The sequence below is a fragment of the Rissa tridactyla genome, chromosome 1 (genome assembly GCF_028500815.1).
Source record: "Rissa tridactyla isolate bRisTri1 chromosome 1, bRisTri1.patW.cur.20221130, whole genome shotgun sequence".
Taxonomy (NCBI): Eukaryota; Metazoa; Chordata; class Aves; order Charadriiformes; family Laridae; genus Rissa; species Rissa tridactyla.
In genome coordinates, this window is record NC_071466.1 from 11,283,541 (window position 1) to 11,305,755 (window position 22,215).

Below are 22,215 nucleotides of genomic sequence, written 5' to 3' on the forward strand. Positions count from 1 at the left end.
GGCCATGAGCAGCCAGTTTCTCCAGGAGAATGCTGTGGGAAACGGTGTCAAAAGCTTTGCAAAAATCCAAGTAGATAACATCCACAGCTTTTCCCTCATCCACTAAGTGGGTCACCTTATCGTAGAAGGATATTAGGTTTGATAGGCATGACCTGCCCTTCACAAACCCATGCTGACTGGGCCTGATCACCCTGTTCTCCTGCATGTGCCGTGTAATGGCACTGAGGAGGATCTGTTCCATGACCTTCCCAGGCACCGAGGTCAGACTGACTGGCCTGTAGTTCCCCGGATCCTCCTTCCGACCCTTCTTGTGGATGGGTGTCACATTTGCTAACCTCCAGTCAGCTGGGACCTCCCCGGTTGTCCAGGACTGCTCATAAATGATGCAAAGTGGCCTGGCGAGCACTTCCGCCAGCTCTTTCAATACCCTTGGGTGGATCCCATCCGGCCCCATAGATTTGTGCAGCTCCAGGTGCTGAAGCAGGTCCCTCACCGTTTCCCTTTGGATTACAGGGGCTTCATTCTGCTCCCCATCCCTGTCTTCTAGCTCAGGGGTCTGGGTACTCAGGGAACAACTGGTCCTACTGCTGAAGACTGAGGCAAAGACTGCATTAAGTACCTCAGCCTTTTCCTCATCCTTGGTCACTATGTTCACATCTTCAGCCTGCTCCTGCCCTGCATCATGGTCTCCTTCCTGGCACCCCTTGGCTTCTACCTGCCGGCCGACTCTGGGGAGAAGGTCTCACTGGGGGTGACAGTGCTGCTGGCCCTCACCGTCTTCCAGCTGCTGGTGGCGGAGAGCATGCAGCCCTCGGAGAGCGTCCCGCTCATCGGTGACCCTTGATGGCACCCAGGACCCTCCCATGGGACCAGGGCGTCTGCACCGGGGTGGTGGGCACCCCCCCATGCCAGGGGGGGTTTCGATGGGGGGAGGTGGGCACAGGTCTCTCCCCACCCCGCTGCGGCATCACCACCCATTACCCACGCAGGGAAGTACTACATCGCCACCATGACCATGATCACGGCCTCCACCGCGCTGACCATCTTCATCATGAACGTCCACCACTGCGGCCCGGGGCCCCGGCCCGTGCCCCCCTGGGCCAGGTGGCTCATCCTCCACCACATGGCCTGGCTCTGCTGTGTCTACGAGGTGGGCGAGTGCTGCAAGAGCCCCCAGCGGGTGCCAGGCAGGCGGGCGGGCAGGGAGGACACTGGGGGGCCGGGGGAGAGCCCCATGGAGGGGGAGGTGGGTGCCGAGGCAGGGGGCTGTCCCCGGGACTGCTGCCTGTGCCACCACGATGGCCTGCTGAGGAACGTGGGCTACGTCACCGGCTGCTGCCGGCATCACCAAGCCTCCCAGTACCGGACCGGCGAGTGGAAGAAGGTGGCCAAGGTGATGGACCGCTTCTTCATGTGGGTCTTCTTCCTCATGGTCTTCCTCATGAGTGTGCTGGTCCTGGGCAATGCTGCCTGATGGCCCTGTGGACTCACTGCCCCCAGGGACAGTGGTGGCCACGGGTGCCCCATGGGGGTGGCTCGTCCTGAGCCCCCCTTGGCCCTTCATGGACCTGCAGGGTGGAAGCTCCACCAGCGCCAGGGAAGAGGAGCCTGAGAGCGGGAACCTGACTCGGCCGGGGCTGCCCCAGCTGCAGGGTTGAGGGGTCACGGCCCCCCGAGCAGTTGTCTGGGTGGTGACGTAGAGAAATATAGATGTAGAATCACAGAACCACAGAATGGTTTGGCTGGGAAGGGACCTTAAAGATCATCTCATTCCACCCCCCTGCCCTGGGCAGGGACACCCACCAGCCCAGCTTGCTCCAAGCCCCGGCCAACCTGGCCTTGAACCCCTCCAGGGATGGGGCAGCCACAGCTTCTCTGGGCAACCTGGGCCAGGGGCTCACCGCCCTCACAGCCAAGAATTTCTGCCCAAGATCTCAGCCCAATCTCCCCTCTTGCAGTGGAAACCCCTTCCCCCTCGTCCCATGGCTCCCCTCCCTCATCCAGAGTCCCTCCCCAGCTTTCCTGGAGCCCCCTGAGGGGCTGGAAGGGGCTCCAAGGTCTCCACAGACCTTTCTTTCTCCAGCCTGAACGCCCCCAACTCTCTCAGCCTGTCCTCACAGCAGAGGGCCTCCAGCCCTCCCAGCATCTCCGGGACCTCCTCCGGACCACATATATATATATATACAGAGACACCTTCCGCTCCTCCTGTGTCCCCACCGGTGCCTGCCACCCTGCCTGGCCAGGGGCCGGGTCTGCTGCAGCCCCCCGAGACGCCACTCCAGTGTCCGGCAGCCCTGCTGAGGGTCCCAGGGGAGTAGGGCAGCCCCCACCCCGTCCCCTCCGGGTGCTGGCTGGGGCCAGGATGGTGCCCAGGAGGGACGGAGGGGTCTGGCCCTCGACGCCTTTGGTGACAGAGTGCGGGGCTCGTGGAGCTCTGGGGCTGCTGCCCACCCAGGGCAGGGCAGGTCAGTGCTGGGGTCCATCATAGCACCCATGGCGGGTGTGGGGCAGCACTTGGGTGCCGCGGGTGGCTGGCAGGGTCCCGCAGCAGCTGCAGGGCTCTCGCCGGGTTGGAGTGGGGGAATTTGAAGGGGAAGCTGCCGTTGGAGCCGCACAAGGGGAAGCCGCCACGTTCAGGGGCGGGTGCAGGTTGTTGCGCGGGTAGGGGACGGTGAGGGGTGCAGCCCTGCTGTGTGAGCGAACCGCACTTGGGTGCAGGCAGATGCTCAGCCAAACCCAAGTTAATGCTCTTGCATGAGGCCGTCAGCGAGAGCTCAGCACCAAAACCAAAAACCAGCCCTGTTTCGGCTGGAGATCGGGCTGGTAAGTGGCTGAAACAGCCTGAACGCAGCAGAAAACCCGACTACGACTCAACCCCTCGATGCTCTAAACACCCGCAGCCATTGGGGTCTGTGGAGCTCCCCCTGCCCAGGTGGGGACTGTCCCCTGGAGCAGGGACCCCTCTCAAGGGGACCCCTCGAGGCTGAGAGACACCGTACCTTTGCATACCTGTGACATTTAAGATACATATGGGAAACCGACGTCATGACCTTTGTATCCCACCCAAACCCCGCGTGCGGTAAATAGCGGAGCATTTCCTGCCGATCCATCCGGGCTTACGGAATATCTCACCCCCCTGCATTTACTGATCCGTCCTCAATAAAATAACGACTCCATCAGCTCTGGCTGAGTGACCTCTGGCTCTTCTCCTGCGACAGCGATGGCGGCTGGTCCGCGCTCACCCTGCCCGACAGCCTGTGCCGGGGGGGGCTGGGCCCCTCGTCCCCATCCCTGCCCCACACCCCACAGACTGGCTGTCGGAGGCCTCGGGGCTCATGCCATCTTGTCACCGGTGGAGGGGACTGATCAGCTGGTGGGGAGGGGGACGGTGGCCAAACCCGGGGGGACACCCGTGGGTGATGGGGGAACCTGGGGATGAGAGCCGGAGGCGCTGGGGCAGCCGGAACAGGGTGCGGGGGACACAGAGTGCCCTCGGGCTGGCTGGGATGGCGCACAGACGCTGGCAGCAGGGATGGCCGTAGCGAGGGGAGTGCGGGGGGGCAGCAGCACCGCCCCCGGCTGAGTGCAGGGACCCGGCTGGGGGGACATGGCGAGGGGAAGGAGCCGCTGTCCCCGCGGGGAGCCCCGGGGCGAGGAGGGAGCCCGGCCAGGGCAGCCCCAGCGGCCGAGGAGGAAGGCAAAGGGGCCAGGCAGCATGGAAAGCGCAGGGCAGCGCGGACGGGGGTCCCACCGAGACCCCAGCCCTGCGCCAACTCCGCTCAGGGGTGTAAGAAAGGCAGGTGTTGCTTTTGCAGAGGAGAAAAGCCGTTTCCATCAGAGGTGACACGATAAGGGAATGACTGAGACAAAGAGGCTCCAGCAAAGGCTTGTAGAACATCTCTTATCACACAGACAAAAGGACAAAGTGATTCCTACTGGATTAGCGTCTGGAAGGGTAGTCATACATTTAACCAGGGCTAATGACTTTAAGCAATTTTTTTGTTACCAAAAAGGAAGGAAATAAACTAGTCAGATAATCTCTTTAGGTGTAGCATGAAGAGAAGCAAACAGCGGCAGGACATGCGGGAAGAATTTTAGGCGCCTCGCACAGACCGTGAACCCTGGAGTACCCAACCAACGGGAAAGAGGGGAGGGAAAAATTGGGCCGGGATTAGGAAATAAAAAGGTGTGGTGTTTCAAGAACGGAAAGTGTGCCTACTTGCTAGGTCACCCGCTCTTGCAAGAGCGTGAATAAAAATGTGCCTCCCAGAGGATTCTGCCTGAGCCTATTTCATTCGGACCGGAACTTATTTCTCACAATTTGGGGGCTCGTCCGGGAGCAGAAGTCATCTTTTTGGGAGTCCGTGTTGCCGAAGGACGGGAAGACGCGTCCCGTTGTTTTCAACGGTCTCGTGGATCGTCGCAGGGATTCCGGGAGGAATCGACTAAGATCTCGAGACCCAGTTGTACAGCAGACTCTGTGAACCACAGGGGGAAAAGGGATAGGTGCAGTCGGCACAGAGAGTACGACCAGGCAACTCCGTGCACGGACCAAGGTAAGAAAAATCGGACCGTTAAAGTATTGCCTTGGTGGTCGGGACATTCTAAGAGACTTGTGTGTGAGTGACTGAGACGTACTGCGGTACGAAGCGAGTGTGGAGTCGGGGTCCGCGGTTCTGTAGTCCCGCGAGGGGCGCAGCCGGAGAAGGACGAAGCGAAAGGAAGGGGTGTAAGAAAAGTCTCTGTTCAGAATGGGAAATAAGGATTCTAGGCCTAGGGATGAAGAAGGGGATACTAAGAAAGACCCCGGGAACATTGCCCCAGACAGTCCTTTAGGGGAGAATGCTGAGGTTTCGGAATGATTCTTCTTGTACAAGGGATAAAGATAAAAAGAAAATGATTTGTTTTGTTCGGACCGCATCCCGGAGGAGCCGGGGGCGGACGGGGGGGCCGTGGACATCCTGGGAAGGGTCTCAGGGGTGTCCTAGGGGTCCTGTGTCTGTCTTAGAGGATCCCAGAGGTGTCCCAGGTGGGACACGTTTGCATTTGCATTTGAATTTGTTTGGACCAAAGAACCCATAAGACCTCCTAGTGTATTTTGGTCCAAATTTGGATCTGATGAAGACTGGGTCTGTCAGACTTTAAACATGTATGTGAATAATAAGGACTAATAAGGAAGTTGAAGAAGGTGAATATGCTTTTTGCTGGGTCAAGATGAATAGATTCAGGAACGCCCAAATCCATTTTATATGTTCGCAGCCCAGACCGTCGGTGATGTTTCAATCGACAAAGAAATTGAATCCCCAAAGTGGGACCCCTTAGGCTGTTACTTGGGGGCGAGGGAGAGGGGTGAATAACAGGGGACGAGGACTGCCCCGACCGCTCCTACCAGCAGCTCGAGGTTCACCGGTAGGGTGTTATCATTGTGGGATTTACAGAATCCCCTAATTTGCTTGGCAAGTGTTAGAACAAGTGCTTGAACAATCCAGCCCTCCATCGGGAGTAGCCCTGCTTCAGTATGTGGATGATTATTGGTATCTGGGGAGGAAGAAGGCAGGGTAAAAGAAGCCACGAATGAGTTACTGAGCTTTTTGGGACAGTAAGGTTTGAGGGTCTCAAAAAAAAAAAATAAAAAAAATTGCAATAGGTGGAAACAGAAGTGAAGTACTTGGGACATGTAGTCAGTGAAGGGAGTCGAAAAAATAAATCCTATAAATCCTGAGAGGATCAAAGGAATAGTAGACTTACCTCTGCCAAAGACCAAGAGGGAACTGAGAAAATTTTGGGGGCTGACTGGGTACTGTAGACTGTGGATAGAGGAGTATGCTCAAAAGACTAAAGGACTATATTCCAAACTGTTAGCTGAAGATCCGAATGTATTGGTTTGGACAGAAGAAGAGGAGGATTTAGTGTAAGATTGAAAACAGAGCCTAATCAGAGCTCCAGTTTTAGCCTTATCTTCTTTGAAGAAATCTTTTCAACTATTTGTAACTGTAGACAAAGGGGCTGCGTTAGGAACTCAAGAGTGGGGGGGGATAAGCGGCAGCCAGTGGCCTGTTCATCTAAACTCTCAGATCTGGTCTCCTGAGGGTGGCCAGGGGAATGATAGAAGTTAGCACCCCTCACCAAGTAAAAATCATTTTAGCCCAAACCACGGGAAAACGGCTAACCAATTCAAGAATACTGAAGTATGAAGGAATTTTAATTGAAAAGGATGATTTGATTTTAACTACCCGCCCTTGCCTTAACCCAGTGAGCTTTTTGTGAAAAAAATAGAGGCAAAGGATGAAGAACTTACACACGAATGCATAGATGTAATTGAGTACCAGACTAGGACATGATCTGACTTAAGGGAAGAACCCCTATCTGGGGGTCTTCATTTGTTCGTAGACGGTCCTTCAAGAGGGATAGAAGGAGAGAGGTGTAATGGCTATGCGGTGGTGCATGGAGTGAGTCGACTGTGGAATGTGGATAATGAGGTGAAGTCTCTGTGCTCAAAGAGCAATTAAGACTGGCTTTGCTATCTCTTGTGCAACCCAGGGGAGTGAAGGCTTGTCTGGCTATCACAGGCTACATAAATGACGGGGTAGTCTTGGGGAGCCAGGACAGCCCTGCTTTTCATCAGCAGAGACAGTAAAATCAAGAGACCTCGTGTAGCTCTTTGTTTCCTTGAGAGGCTGCCATGTCTGGTAATTGACCTTTGCCTCCTTACCTGTGAAATGCATATTAAAGTTGACGCCCCTGTATATGCTAATGAAGCTTTTAGAGATCATGCTAAACATATATGACTACAGCACTCGTCTCTCCACCCCAATCATACTACACGTCACCTAGGGGAGGGAAACCTTGTAAGTCTGGGGATAAAAGGATGGAGAAAATGACTGTTAAATTGGGAGAGAAGAAACTTGATACGTGACGGACCAGTCGACGGGCTGTGTTCTCTCCCTCCGCCCCAGGCAGGGACGCCTTTCTGGGTAAGCGCTGCGCCTTTCACCCTCTGGTGAATGTTACCCCGGGTTGCTGTACTATCATTATTTTTGCTAGCAATGTTAACCTGAAGTAATTAGCGCTATTGTAGTTAGTGAATTTATCAACGGCAATCTCAAGTCTGTTCTGTCGCTCTCAATAAAACAACTAATTTCGATTATTTGTGAATCTGATTCAGTGAAAGTCCTGTGGTGGGACTCTGATAGTAAATCAGTGAAAGTCCGGGACTCTGACAGACAAATATGGAAACTACAGCCCTTTTTACGCGACACCAACAAGTAAAAGCATCTGAAAAATTACCTAGTGCACGGTCCGCTCAAATATGTGAGATGTATACCTTAAACCAGGCACTTAAATTAACTGGAGAAAGGAGAAGGAACAATATACACAGAGTCTCGCTATGCCTTTGGGGTAGTGCATACCTTTGGTAAAATTTGGGAAGAACGAGGACTAATAAACAGCAAAGGGAAAGAACTTTTACACAAAGAACTTACACAGCAGGTGTTAGCTAATATATTAATACCAAGTGAAATAGCAGCTTTACATGTTAAAGGTCACCAGAGAGACAATTCATTACCGCAAGGGGAAACAGATTAGCGGACAAGGTGGCAAAAGAGGCAGCCTTGGGGCAGGAGAAGCAATGACAGAAGCAGGGGCAGTGGAGAAAGGTGGTAAATGGATTCTGCCTGACGGAAGGGAAATGGTCAACAAACAATGAGAGAAACAGTGACAGTGTTACAACAGGGAAGCCATTGGGGAACGCATGCAACCTGCGAATAGTTTTGTTGAAGTACAGGTGCTTTGGCATATACACAATAGCCAAACAAATTTGTGAGGGATGTGCTATTTGTAAGAAAGTAAACAAGAAAGCCTTGAGAAAGCAATCTTTGGGAGGAGGAGAGCCCGGCTTGAGACCATTCCAAAGTATACAGGTAGACTTCAGTGAACTACCACCAACAGGCAGGCGAAAAGATCTTTTAGTCCTAGTGGACCGTCTTACTGGATGGGTGGAAGCCTACCCCTTGGCGTCAGCTACTGCAGCAGGGGTAATTAAGATAATACTCGAACAGATTATTCCCAGGTACGGGTTAGTGGAGAATAGAAACTCAGATCGCGGCAGTCATTTTATCTAAAATCCTTCAAGGAATTCTGGAAAGTTTAGGGATGGTGTGGGAATTTCATATCCCCTAGCATCCCCCGTCATCAGGAAAAGTTGAGGATGAACCAGACCATTAAGAGACAATTCAGTAAGAGACAATTGTCGAAATTACCACGGACTAAATGTTTACCCATAGCATTGTTGAGGATCCAGGCTTCTAGAAAAGATACAGGTCTCTCGCCCTATGAGACGCTTTTTGGACTACCTTATATGGGTAACAGAGAAGACTTGCCCACTTTTGAAACTAAAGATATGTTTCTTAAGAACCGTATACTGGGGTTGTCGTCTTCTTTCTCTCTCCTCAGAAATAAAGGATTTCTTGCTCAAACTCCGCCGTTGGAATTTGTCGTCCATCCGTATAAACCAGGGGACTGGGTACTAGTCAAATCCTGGACGGAGAGTAAGCTACAACCGGAGTGGGAAGGACCATTCCAAGTCCTCCTCACTACTGAAACCGCAGTAAGGACAGCAGAAAAAGGATGGGCTCACTACACTCAGCAAAAAGGAGCAGTTGAACCCCCGCCAACAGATCCGGTAGAACGGTGGACTGTACATTCTACTGACAGCCCACTGCGAGTAACCCTAAAGAGACAATAAGCCGTGGGTTGGGGCGGGATGATCCAGTTGGGAGACATAAATCTGTGCATGCCATGAATTTTAAGAAGCGTTTTGCGATGATACTGGTCATAGGGGCGGTGTTGAGCTTCCCACTAGGAAGCTGGAGTGTACACCTAGATCACCTACGAAGTGCACACCCAGATTACCCGGTTAGGCTTATCATAAATATCACTAAAGGAGATACCCCACAGACTGTACGCTTTGATGCCTGTCAAGTACTGAAGTGTGGGAAGCTAGAGGCCCAAAGACGGTTGAGTGGTGAAAACAGTTACCTGTTCCCAGAAATTTGGAGGGTCGCAGAGGGATATCAGGAGGCTGCACCTTGTGATCGATGGAGTGAAGCGTGGTGGACCACCCAAATTGGAGGGTGGGCCATTGATGACAAGTGGTTCAAGTCTTCTTATTATTACCCTCTCAAAAAGAAAATACATTTTTACAAAGGATCACCTTCCCCAGAGCGTGGCCTTTTTGAATGGACTCCTCGGTTGATAACTATAACCCAGAGGGACGATACAGCTAACCTGAGGTATGGAATAGGAGCAGATGTGTCTGGAAGAGAGCCAAGGGGAAGATTTAGAATAGACCTACTGGAAAATAGCAGTTAAGCAGAAGGGACAGCTATGACTACTAAAACTCCCAGTAATACAACAGTGGGAACCACTGAATGATCCAGCTTTGGTAACGGTTGCTGAGATTACAGATCTTAGACAAACATTTGAGATTGAGACAGGGTACGGTGAGACGAATGCTTGGGTAGAATGGGTAAAATATACTGTTAATAGTTTGAACCAAAGCAATTGCTCTGCTTGTGCCTCAGGAAGGCCCACAGCACAGATTGTCCCTTTTCCCTTAGGGTGGACGAAAGATTCCCTAGGGATGTGGTGTATGATAGCATTATACCAAGAAAGGACGGCCTGGGGAAACGAGGCTTGTCATTCACTTTCCTTACTGTTTCCTGCCTTGGAATCTAGAGATGTTAAAGTGCCACCAGCATTTTCCACAGCAATTGGTAACCATCCAGCGTGCCTCTCACGGCAGGGTGTGAATGCTACCAAACCTGGGGGGGGATTTACCCTGTGCACTGAAACTCTGAATGGGACCAAGGATGTAAAAGGAAACTACTCAGCGATACGAGTGCCTTGGGTGGATCTCTGGTGGTATTGTGGAGGGAAGACCTTGCGATCTGTGTTGCCGGCTAACTGGAAAGGTACATGTGGAATGGTACAATTGGCAATACCATTCACCCTAGCATTTGAAAAAGGAACAGGAACCCTGAGCTCAGGCAGTAGAGTAGAAAGAAGTGTGGGTGTATCCTTTGATGAACGGATATATATAGATCCCATTGGAGTCCCTAGAGGAGTCCCAGATGAACACAAAGCAAGGAATCAGACAGGAGCAGGATTCGAGTCTGTCTTTTTCTGGTGGATAACTATAAGCAAAAATGTAGATTGGATAAATTATATGTACTATAACCGACAGAGGTTTATTAATTATACCAGAGATGCTTTGAAAGGAATAGCTGAACGATTGGATGCAACCAGCGGATGGCATGGGAAAATAGGATTGCCCCGGACGTGATCTTAGCAGAGAAGGGAGGTGTGTGTGTAATGTTAGGGAACCGGTGCTGCACCTTCATCCCCAACAATACAGCTCCAGATGGTGCTATAACTAAAGCCCTTCAAGGGCTCACCAGTCTAGCTGATGAGTTAGCTGAGAACTCTGGAATAGACACCTCACTGACAAGTTGGCTGGATTCCCGGTTTGGGAAACGGAAAGGTATGGTGGTATCAATATTGACTTCTCTTATAACGGTAGCGGGAATGTTAGCGGCTGTCGGACGCTGTATCATTCCCTGTGTGCGAGGATTAGTTCAACGATTAATTGAAACTGCCCTCACGAAACGAATGGAAGTAGACCCTCCCCCATACCCTGGGAAAATGCTTCATCTAGAAGACAATAAAAACTGTCGAGAAGAAGAAGAATGTAACATCACGCTGTCGGCTCCAGAGGCCTCATATGGAACCATGCCCTGTAAATGCAAAAGACAATAAGATTATGAGAAAGGAAAGGGGGAAATTGTAAGAAAGGCAGGTGTTGCTTTTGCAGAGGAGAAAAGCCGTTTCCATCAGAGGTGACACGGTAAGGGAATGACTGAGACAAAGAGGCTCCAGCAAAGGCTTGTAGAACATCTCTTATCACACAGACAAAAGGACAAAGTGATTCCTACTGGATTAGCGTCTGGAAGGGTAGTCATACATTTAACCAGGGCTAATGACATGGAGCAATTTTTTTGTTACCAAAAAGGAAGGAAATAAACTAGTCAGATAATCTCTTTAGGTGTAGCATGAAGAGAAGCAAACAGCGGCAGGACATGCGGGAAGAATTTTAGGCGCCTCGCACAGACCGTGAACCCTGGAGTACCCAACCAACGGGAAAGAGGGGAGGGAAAAATTGGGCCGGGATTAGGAAATAAAAAGGTGTGGTGTTTCAAGAACGGAAAGTGTGCCTACTTGCTAGGTCACCCGCTCTTGCAAGAGCGTGAATGAAAATGTGCCTCCCAGAGGATTCTGCCTGAGCCTATTTCATTCGGACCGGAACTTATTTCTCACAGGGGGGTCCCAGCAGGGCCCCCAGGCACAGCCAGGTCCCGGCAGCGGCAGGGGGGTCCCCAGCCCCATCTCAGCCCCCGTCCGGCGGGGACGGGCTCAGCCACAGCTGGGGAGAGAGGGCGGGGGCTGCGGGGGCCACCAGGCAGTGCCGGGGGGGGGGCGGCTCCCAGGTCTCTCCCGGCTCCCTTCGAGGCAGCATCACCCAGGCGGGTTGTGCTGAGGCCGGCACAAGCCCGGGCAGCGGCGGGGAAGCGCAGCTCGCCCGCGGGCACCCGCAGCTCGGCCGCAGCTGGCGCGAGGGCGGGGGGCGAGGCGGGGGCGGGGCCTGCAGCCGCCGCGGCCAGACCCCACCCCCGTCAAAGGCGGCCCCGGGGAGGGCGGCGAGCGGGAGCGGGAGCGGGAGCGGGGCGAGCAGCCAGGGCGCGGGAGGTCACGCGAGAGTTGAGCTCGCGCGGGATTTCGCGCGGGAGTTGAGCTCGCGCGGGACGCCGAGGCAGGGCGAGGCGGGGGAGCTCAGCCATGGCCTGTGCCCGAAAGGCGCAGCCTCCCGCGTGTTGCGCACTTTCCAGAGGAGACGCGGCCACGCAGACAGAGCCCCCCTGGACGCCTGCAGCCCCCCCGGGCTGTGTCTGCAGGGAGCGCCTTCACCTCTCCCGGGTAGCGGAGGGTAGAAGGGATGCCGGGTGCGTGAGGTGCGAGCAGGCGGCTGATCCGCTCGGCCTGGCGGCAGAGGTCAAAGAGGGAGCAGAAAGGCTGCGGAGCGTCAGGGAGAGGGCAGAGCAGCAGAGAGTTGGGGTTGTTCAGCCTGGAGAAGAGAAGGCTGCGGGGAGACCTTATTAATGTTTACAAGTATCTGAAGGGTGGGCTGAAGGAGGATGGAGGCAGACTCTTTTCAGTGGCTGCCAGTAAGAGGACGAGGGGTAACGGGCACAAGCTGGAACAGAGGAAGTTCCGATCAAACATGAGGAAAAACTTCTTCACGGTGAGGGTGAGAGCGCACTGGAAGAGGCTGCCCAGGGAGGTTGTGGAGTCTCCTTCTCTGGAGACTTTCAAGACGAGCCTGGCTGCAGTCTTGAGTAGTGTGCTGTGGGCAATGCTGCTTTAGCAGGGGAGTTGGATAGATGATCTCTAGAGGTCCCTTCCAACTCTGAAATTCTGTGATTCGATGAAACGTTCAGCCTGGAGAAGAGAAGAGAAGGCTCCGCGGAGACCTTGGAGCCCGTTCCAGTCCCTCAGGGGTCTCCAGGAAAGCTGGGGAGGGACTCTGGATGAGGGAGGGGAGCCACGGGACGAGGGGGAAGGGTTTTCCACTGCAAGAGGGGAGATTGAGCTGAGGTCTGAGGCAGAAATTCTTGGCTGTGAGGGCGGTGAGCCCCTGGTCCAGGTTGCCCAGAGAAGCTGTGGCTGCCCCATCCCTGGAGGGGTTCAAGGCCAGGTTGGCCGGGGCTTGGAGCAAGCTGGGCTGGTGGGAGGTGTCCCTGCCCAGGGCAGGGGGGTGGAATGAGATGATCTTTAGGGTCCCTTCCCACCCAAACCATGCCCTGAAGGGGTGGGGCCCTTCTCCCTCTCCTTTTCTCCCTCTCCTTTTCTCCCTCTCCTTTTCTCCCTCTCCTGCTCGTTATGGTTTGAGAAACCCACCACAATTTATTGTCCTTTAGACAACTAGTCTCTCACCCGATGACCCCTCCCCAACCGGGAAGGGGAATTGGGGAGAAACAAGGACCCAGGAGGACACTGGGGAGCTACATCGCGGTTCTGTGGTGGTGACTCAGAGCTCTGCAGCCACACTGGAGTCCGTGCCATGGGCGCTCTGATGCCTTGTCTCCCCTGGGCCCTCTCATCCTGATCATGACAGGGCTCAGCATATTCTCAGCTGTGCTGCAGAGCAAGCCGCTTCAGGTAGGTGACTGTTGGACCACACTGTGCTGCACCACACTGTGCTGCGGCGTGGGGTGGCGAGGGATGGCGTGGAGTGGTGTGGGTGGCTGTGGTGTGGGACTGGTTGGGGCTCCCGTCTCACCCAGCTCTGGGGACCTTGCAGAAGTGAAGAAGAAGAAGAAGCGTCAGACAAGGAAGACAAGAGCCCAGCCGGAGAAGCAGAGCGGTGAGTGGCCCCAGCACCGAGCACCCTGCAAATGTCCTACACCCCACGGCAGCCCTGAGCCGGGGCTGTGCCGGCAGCTGCTGGCCGCTCACTCTGTCTCCTCCCTCCGCAGCTTCTCAGACAGTGGATGGAGGAGTGGAGAAATCCCGGCCCAAGCAGGAGAAGCGGTGAGTGTGGGGGAGACCCCAGATGCTGCCCCAGACCCTCACCCCGTGCCCTGCCCCTGCCTGCGCTGGGCAGCCCTGCCCACCGGCCAAGGAGGGGTGCTGCCCGCGGGTCCCGCTGGGGTCTGGGGTGCAGCGGGGTCTCTTTCTCCTCCTCTGCAGGGCGAGTGCGGAGGCCTTGAATAGGAAGCCCCTCTCCCCACGGGCCCCGCTGGCCACCATGGACTCCATGACAGACAGAGGCTCCTCTTCCTTCAGCTCCCTCTACCCTTCCCAGAGGCCTGTCCTGGTGGGATGGCGGAGCTGGCAGCACTCGACTGCTCAGGACCCCGCCATCCCCCCAGGGCTGTCAAGGGGAGGGTGCAGGAGCCAGGGCCAGCCCTGTGCCAGGAGCCCCCGCTGGAACTGCCAACAAGGACCACGCAAGAGGTCTACTTGACCTCTTGCGCATTTTCAAGCAGTGGGAGGAGAGGCAGCAGCGCGGCGAGCCCATGGCCAGACTGCCATGGCCAGACAGCCCATGGCCAGAGCTGGCTGCCGGCCGCGCTGCATCTGCATCAGAAATTTCCCCTAATGGCTGGGAGGTGTGGGGCCGGGAACCCCCTGGGGTGCCCCACTTCTGATCCAATAAAAAAGTCAATATTTTCTCTATCCCTGTGACTGTCAGCAGATCAGTTTTGTCCCTTGACAGGAGCAGAGAATCAGTTTTGTGTAATGACAACAGGATGTGCTACAGTAATGCCGACTCTCCTGTGGAGATGGGGGGGCCCTTGCCCCTTGTGCATTACACCCCACCCGAAGAGAGAGACAATGTCTATTATTGCGTTTACTATCTTTATCAGATCATGTATTGTTATGTGTAACAATAATGCACCCTCAGTGAGTTTGCAGATGACACCAAGCTAGGAGGGAGTGTCGATCTGCTTGAGGGAAGGAAGGCTCTCCAGAGGGCCCTGGACAGGCTGGAGGGATGGGCCAAGGCCAATTGGATGAGGTTTAATAAGGCCAAGGGCCGGGTCCTGCATTTCGGTCACAACAACCCCAAGCAACGCCAGGGGCTTGGGGAAGAGTGGCTGGAAAGCTGCCCCGCAGAAAAGGACCTGGGGGTGCTGGTGGCCGGCCAGCTTAACATGAGCCAGTCCTCCCCCAGATGAGCTGGGATCACTGGAAACCTGCTCAGCTCTCTCCAACCCCCCCCAAAGCAGCACAGCCCTCCCCAAAATGAGCTGGGACCGCTGGCATCCAGCTCGACCCTGCCCAGCCCCCCCAGACCAGCGCAACCCCCCAAAGGCAGCCCAGCCCTCGGGACCCTTGCAGAGGCCGCCAGGCTGGGGCCCAGGGGGCGAGTCGGGGGTGTCGCATGGAAAGGGGCAAAGCGGTTTTGGCAGAAAAGAAACCCCCTTGTGTTCTAACACTCCTCACCGAGGTGGGAGGCCAGGTGCGGCTGGGTTTAAATCCTGAGGGATGCCCAATTCAGCACTATCAGCCCAATGGCGTTTAATGTGTATTAAAGTGTTACGATTTGGATACACTACTAGTGGACTGCACCTTCCGTCTAGTCGTGCTCATGAACTAGCACGGCCACTCTCGAGTCTTTGGTCGCGTTCGGTGAGAAACCAAAAGAACGAGCTACTTAAAAAAGTGCAGTTTATTTAAGCAACAGATAGATAGGTTCTTAGGGCAGCCGGTGATAAATACACTGTCTGCAAAGCACGTGCAAATGAAAGTATTGTTACATCTACAAAACGCGGGACAAAGTTCTAACGATACAGCCTGGCTATACATGTAGAAAAGAGAGTCTCTAGAGAAATTTCTGAGTTTCCCGAGGAAGCCCTCGGTACAATCTAAGTCTTACCCAAAGGCGTCCCTGTGGGGGGGAAGAGAGGCTCAGCCCGTCGCCTGCTCCCAGAAGTCAGTGATGGAATTCTTTGCGATGGTGTCTTCCCTGGGTATCCCCCCTCTCTCGGGCTGTTTTTCTACTATTTGTTATCTTCGAGGTGGAGTTTGAGTGACTTTAGTCGTACATACTTTTACCATGAGTGGTGTAAATTTTTCTCGCTTCACAATTAAAGGTCTAGTTTAGGAGAAGCTCAGGGCGCAGGCTCAAGAAGGAGCGGTCGCACCTTGGAGGCGGGTAGCCTTCGGGGTGGAGGTGTGTTTTGGTATTATAATGACATTCTAATGAGCAAAGTTCGCACAAAGGACAGCATTTCATCAAAATTTGGCAAAATGTTGGCTACGAGTATGGAGCGGGCAGCTAATTGGCAGCTTATCTGTTTCCTGGTATCATCCCATTCCCGTATCCGCTATACATCCTAAGGTAAAGCCGCAGAATAATTGCATCCCGTCCCGTACCTCATGTAGCTTATCAGGGAACCACAGGTGTTGTATTCTTCATGCCAGCTGCGGCTGTTTTCTCCCTCAGAAGCCTCTTGATTTTCTACTTTTCCTTCCTGTGTGAACAATGCTGTACTTTTGTGTTTTTAGCCAATGTAGTATTTATTCCACAGGGGGGCAGCGAGGTCTGTCCCTGTCCCCCTCCCCCACCCTCTGCCCTCGGCAGGACAAGGTGAACCAGGTCCTCACCTCCTACCTGTGGGTCCGTCAGGCCTGGCTGGACGCCCACCTCGCCTGGGACAAGGACGCTTACGGCGGCATCGACAGCATCCGCATCCCCAGCAGCTACGTCTGGCGGCCGCACATCATCATCCTCTACAACGAGTGGGTGCTGCTCACCCTCCCCCACCCCTCGGCTGCTCCCAGAGCTGGGGGGGCTGAGGCTGGGGCTGGGGGTGTTGCCAACGGGGAGCAGGGGGGTCCTGGTGTGGGGGATGTGGGGAGACGGTCACCTCGACTGGGTGAGAAGGCGGCGGCAGGAGGTGCTGGCATCAGCCTGGTGTGCCACCCACCTGGCAGCTGGGATGTGCCACCACGGGGGTGACCAGGGGCAGTGAGCCCCCTCTTCCTGGGGGTGACGTGGGGAGGGGACACGGGGTTGGGGACCAGTGCTCGGCCCCGGCCCCGCAGACCCTTGCCCCACGTGGGGCTCGGGGCCATCCTGGCCCCACAGCGATCCCTCCCCCAGCACCGACGACGGCTTTGGCAACTCGGTGGAGACCAACGTGGTGCTGCGCTCCGACGGGCACATCATGTGGGACTCGCCCGCCATCACCAAGAGCTCCTGCAAGGTGGATGTCTCCTACTTACCCTTCGACGGGCAGCGGTGCCGCCTCACTTTTGGCTCCTGGACCTACAACGGGAACCAGATCGACCTCCACAACCGGCTGCACACCGGGGACCCGATGGATTCCATGCCAGCGGGGGTTTCGATGCGGGGAGGTGGGCAGGGGTCTCTCCCCACCCTGCCGCGGCATCACCACCCATTACCCACACAGGGAAGTACTACATCGCCACCATGACCATGATCACGGCCTCCACCGCGCTGACCATCTTCATCATGAATGTCCACCACTGCGGCCCGGGGGCCCGGCCCATGCCCCCCTGGGCCAGGTGGCTCATCCTCCACCACATGGCCCGGCTCTGCTGTGTCTACGAGGCAGGCGAGAGCTGCAAGAGACCCCAGCGGGTGCTGGGCAGGAGGGCGGGCAGGGAGGACACTGGGGGGCCGGGGGAGAGCCCCATGGAGGGGGAGGTGGGTGCCGAGGCAGGGGGCTGTCCCCGGGACCGCTGCCTGTGCCACCACGATGGCCTGCTGAGGAACGTGGGCTACGTCGCCGGCTGCTTCCGGCATCACCAAGCCTCCCAGCGCCAGACTGGCGAGTGGAAGAAGGTGGCCAAGGTGATGGACCGCTTCTTCATGTGGGTCTTCTTCCTCATGGTCTTCCTCATGAGTGTGCTGGTCCTGGGCAATGCTGCATGATGGCCCCGTGGACTCACTGCCCCTAGGGACAGTGGTGGCCACCGGTGCCCCATGAGGGTGGCTCGTCCTGAGCCCCCCTTGGCCCTTCATGGACCTGCAGGGTGGAAGCTCCACCAGCGCCAGGGAAGAGGAGCCTGAGAGCGGGAACCTGACTCGGCCGGGGCTGCCCCAGCTGCAGGGTTGAGGGGTCACGGCCCCCCGAGCAGTTGTCTGGGTGGTGACATAGAGAAATATAGATGTAGAATCATAGAATCACAGAATGATTTGGGTGGGAAGGGACCCTAAAGATCATCTCATTCCACCCCCCTGCCCTGGGCAGGGACACCTCCCACCAGCCCAGCTTGCTCCAAGCCCCGGCCAACCTGGCCTTGAACCCCTCCAGGGATGGGGCAGCCACAGCTTCTCTGGGCAACCTGGGCCAGGGGCTCACCGCCCCCACAGCCAAGAATTTCTGCCTCAGATCTCAGCTCAATCTCCCCTCTTGCAGTGGAAACCCCTTCCCCCTCGTCCCATGGCTCCCCTCCCTCATCCAGAGTCCCTCCCCAGCTCTGAGGCTCTGAGGCTGGACAGGCAGGGGTGGCATGGCATGTGGGAGAACAGGGGCAGGTACCTAGAGAACTTCTCGCCTCCAATGCTCTGGGACTTCACCCCTGAACAATTACAGGACCCTGAGAGAGGAGTAGAATATCTGCAGGGGAAATACGGGGGCTCTTCCAGAGAGGCACAACTCACCGCACTGTGCTGGGCCCTGGCCACTATCTACCAGGCACTGCTCAGTGTTATGCAGCACCCTCAGGGGAAAGAGATGGAGACCAGACTGACAGCACCATTATAGGTTAGGGGTGGACATGCTGGGAAGCAGCTCTGAGGAGAAGGACCTGGGGGTCCTAGTAGACAGCAAACTATCCATGAGCCAGCAGTGTGCCCTTGTCGCCAAGAAGGCCAATGGCATCCTGGGCTGCATATTGAAGACTGTGGCCAGTAGGTCGAGGGAGGTCATTCTCCCCCTCTACTCTGCACTGGGGAGGCCACAACTGGAGTATTGTGTCCAGTTTTGGGCTCCCCAGTTCAAGAGGGACAGGGAACTACCGGAGCGAGTCCAGCGAAGGGCAACCAAGATGATTATGGGACTGGAGCATCTCCCTCATGAGGAAAGGCTGAAAGAGCTGGGACTCTTTAGCCTGGAGAAGAGAAGGTTGAGGGGGGACCTGATTAATGTTTACAAATATCTAAAGGGTGGGTTTAAGGAGGACGGAGCCAGGCTCTTTTCAATGGTTCCCAGTGACAGGACAAGGGGCAATGGGCACAAGCTAGAACATAGGAAGTTCCGTTCAAATACACGGAAAAACTTCTTCACGGTGAGGGTGACAGAGCACTGGAACAGGCTGCCCAGGGAGGTTGTGGAGTCCCCTTCTCTGGAGATTTTCAAGACCTGCCTGGATGCAGCCCTGAGGGATGTGCTTTAGGCAATCCTGCTCTAGCAGGGGAGTTGGACTAGATGATCTCTAGAGGTCCCTTCCAACTCTGAAGATTCCGTGATTCCGTGACAGACACTGCGGCTACTGCAAGCCCTGTGGCAGACACTGCCGCTGAACCAGGGAACCAACCCGTGCCAGTATCAGTTGCCCCCATACAGAAGAAGTACACGAAGAAATCAGTTCGCTTAGTAAGACATGATGATGAACCAGGGCCATCATGAGAAGAGGAGGAAGGGGCAGAACCAGAGATAATTACCTGATCCCTATCCTTGAGTGAGCCGTGGGATATGCGAGAAGATTTTAGCCCACTTTCAGGCGAGCACATTGTCACCTGGCTGCTTCGGTGTTGGGATAATGGGGCCAGTAGCCTGGAATTAGAGGGTAGGGAAGCCAGGCAGCTGGGATCCCTGTCTAGGGAAGGCGGCATTGACAAGGCAATTGGAAAGAAGACCCAAGCCCTCAGCCTCTGGCAACGACTCCTGTCAGGCGTGAGGGAGAGGTACCCCTTCAGTGAAGATGTTGTATGTCAACCAAGCAAGAGGACTACCATGGAAAGAGGTATCCAGTACCTGAGAGAATTAGCCGTGCGGGAGATGATTTATTATGACTCGGACAATGCAGACTTACCCACAGACCCTGATGAGGTGCAATGCACAAGGCCCATGTGGCGGAAGTTTGTACGAAGCGCACCATCGTCATATGCCAACTCACTGGCAGTAACGGAATGGAAAGGCGAAGAGGGACCAACGGTGGATGAGGTGGCTGGCCGGCTCCGGCGATATGAAGAAAGTCTCTCTTCCCGCCTTGTCCCAGCTGTGGAGAAACTGTCCCGAAAGGTCCAGCAACTTGAAGAGAATATGTCCTACTCCCCACCTATACGGGCCAGCATCTCAGGTACACACCACGAGGCACCCTGTGGTTCTTCTACCTGCGTGACCACGGGGAGGACATGAGGAAGTGGGATGGGCAACCTACTTGGATCCTGCGGACACGGGTACAGGAGTTGCAAGGAAGGACAACCACAAAAGGGGATCCCTCCAGGAAAAGTGCCGCCCCACTTTCCAGCGGGCAGTTCCCCAGACAGAGCAGAAGGCCTGATCTTGCTTCTGATCCTCTTGAAGGAACTTCCAAGTCATTTCTGCAAGAAGTGAGTGAGTAACGGATACTATGACTGGTATTAGAGGGGCCCTGCCTCCGGCCAGGTGGAAGAAAGGGACAACCGGGTTTATTGGACAGTGTGGGCTCGATGGCCTGGCACATCAGACCCTCAGGAGTATAAGGCTCTAGCGGACACAGGTGCACAGTGCAATCTAATACCATCAAGCTATAGAGGATCAGAACCCATTTGTATTTCTGGGGTCACAGGGGGATCCCAAGAGTTGACTGTACTGGAGGCGGAAGTAAGCCTAACTGGGAATCATAGAATCAGAGACTCTTCATGGCTGGAAAGGACCTTTGAGATCATCGAGTCCAACCATACACACACACAAAAACCCCCTACAATCTCTGTCACTAGAGCATGCCCTGAAGTGCCAAATCTAGGCGTTTCTTAAACACCTCTAGGGATGGTGACTCAACCACCTCCCTGGGCAGGTCATTCCAGTGCCTGACCACTCTTTCAGTGAAGTAATTCTTCCTACTATCTAATCTAAACCTCCCCTGCCGCAGCTTCAGACCATTTCCTCTGGTCCTGTCATTGTTCACCTGGGAGAAGAGGCCAACACCCACCTCTCTCCAACCTCCTTTCAGGGACTTGTGGAGGGCAATGAGGTCTCCCCTCAGCCTCCTCTTCTCCAAACTAAACATGCCCAGCTCCCTCAGCCTCTCCTCATAGGACTTGGTCTCCAGATCCCTCACCAGCCTGGTAGCTCTCCTCTGGACACGCTCCAGCACTTCAAGGTCCCTCTTGTACAGAGGGGCCCAGAACTGAACACAGCACTCGAGGTGAGGCCTCACCAGTGCCGAGTACAGAGGCACGGTCACTTCCCTACTCCTGCTGGCCACGCTATTCCTCATACAAGCCAGAATGCTGTTGGCCTTCTTGGCCACCTGGGCACACTGCTGGCTCACGTTAAGCTGGCCGGCCACCAGCACCCCCAGGTCCTTTTCTGCGGGGCAGCTTTCCAGCCACTCTTCCCCAAGCCCCTAGCGTTGCTTGGGGTTGTTGTGACCGAAATGCAGGACCCGGCCCTTGGCCTTATTAAACCTCATCCAATTGGCCTTGGCCCATCCATCCAGCCTGTCCAGGGCCCTCTGGAGAGCCTTCCTTCCCTCAAGCAGATCAACACTCCCACCTAGCTTGGTGTCATCTGCAAACCTACCGAGGGTGCACTCAATCCCCTCATCCAGATCATTGATAAAGATTTTAAACAAAACTGGCCCCAAAACTGAGCCCTGAGGGACACCACTGGTGACCGGCCGCCAAGAGGATTTCACCCCACTAATCACAACTCTCTGGGCACGGCCATCCAGCCAGTTTTTAACCCAGCAAAGAGTACACTTGTCTATGCCAGGATTCGCCAGCTTCTCCAGGACAATGCTGTGGGGGACGGTGTCAAAGGCCTTACCAAAGTCCAGAGAGACAACGTCCACAGCCTTCCCCGCATCCAACAGGCGGCTCACATGGTCATAGAAAGAGATCAGGTTGGTTAAGCAGGACCTCCCTTTCCTAAACCCATGCTGGCTGGCCCTGATTCCGTGGCTGCCCTGCACTTGCCGTGAGAGCTCACTCAAGGTGATCCTCTCCACGGTCTTCCCTGGTACCGACGTCAGGCTCACAGGCCTGTGGTTCCCCGGATCCTCCTTCCGACCCTTCTTGTAGATGGGAAAGAAACACATTCCAAAGGCTGCAGATCGTTTATGCTGACATGCCTCCTGTGGAAGGTGTTAAGCACCTGCTGGTAATCATGGATCAACCCTCAGGAGGAGTAGAAGCTTTTCCTACCAGGAAAGCTGATCCCCCAGGAGTGGTCAAAGCACTTTTGTGGGAAATCATTCCCAGATACTGACTGAAATGAAACCAGACGGTCAGACAGGGGTTCTCATTTTTCAGCAGGAATACTGAATAATATCTATAAAAGTTCAGTCTGGAGAAGAGAAGGCTCTGCGGAGACCTTGGAGCCCCTTCCAGTCCGTCAGGGGGCTCAAGGAAAGCTGGGGAGGGACTCTGGATGAGGGAGGGGAGCCATGGGACGAGGGGGAAGGGGTTTCCACTGC

General features: G+C 55.1%; 2 protein-coding genes and 1 long non-coding RNA gene across 3 annotated transcripts in view; all 3 read left to right on the top strand.

Annotated features, from left to right (window-relative positions):
• The window catches only part of LOC128902168 (neuronal acetylcholine receptor subunit alpha-10-like), a 48,364-nt gene extending 46,890 nt beyond the window's left edge, over positions 1-1,474 (top strand). Inside the window, exons 5-6 of the mRNA XM_054184622.1 lie at positions 656-833; positions 990-1,474. Coding sequence (XP_054040597.1) covers positions 656-833; positions 990-1,474 — 663 coding nt within the window. The remainder of the gene's footprint in view (positions 1-655; positions 834-989) is intronic.
• Positions 1,475-12,943: 11,469 nt separating this feature from the next.
• LOC128913833 (uncharacterized) lies at positions 12,944-14,459 on the top strand. The gene is made up of 4 exons (XR_008468083.1): positions 12,944-13,272; positions 13,415-13,477; positions 13,590-13,644; positions 13,804-14,459. It is a non-coding gene; the product is annotated as an uncharacterized LOC128913833 (long non-coding RNA).
• Positions 14,460-14,496: 37 nt separating this feature from the next.
• LOC128902256 (neuronal acetylcholine receptor subunit alpha-10-like) overlaps positions 14,497-22,215 on the top strand; it is a 36,974-nt gene continuing 29,255 nt past the window's right edge. Inside the window, 1 exon segment of the mRNA XM_054184869.1 lies at positions 14,497-14,520. Within this exon segment, the coding sequence (XP_054040844.1) occupies positions 14,497-14,520 (24 nt within the window).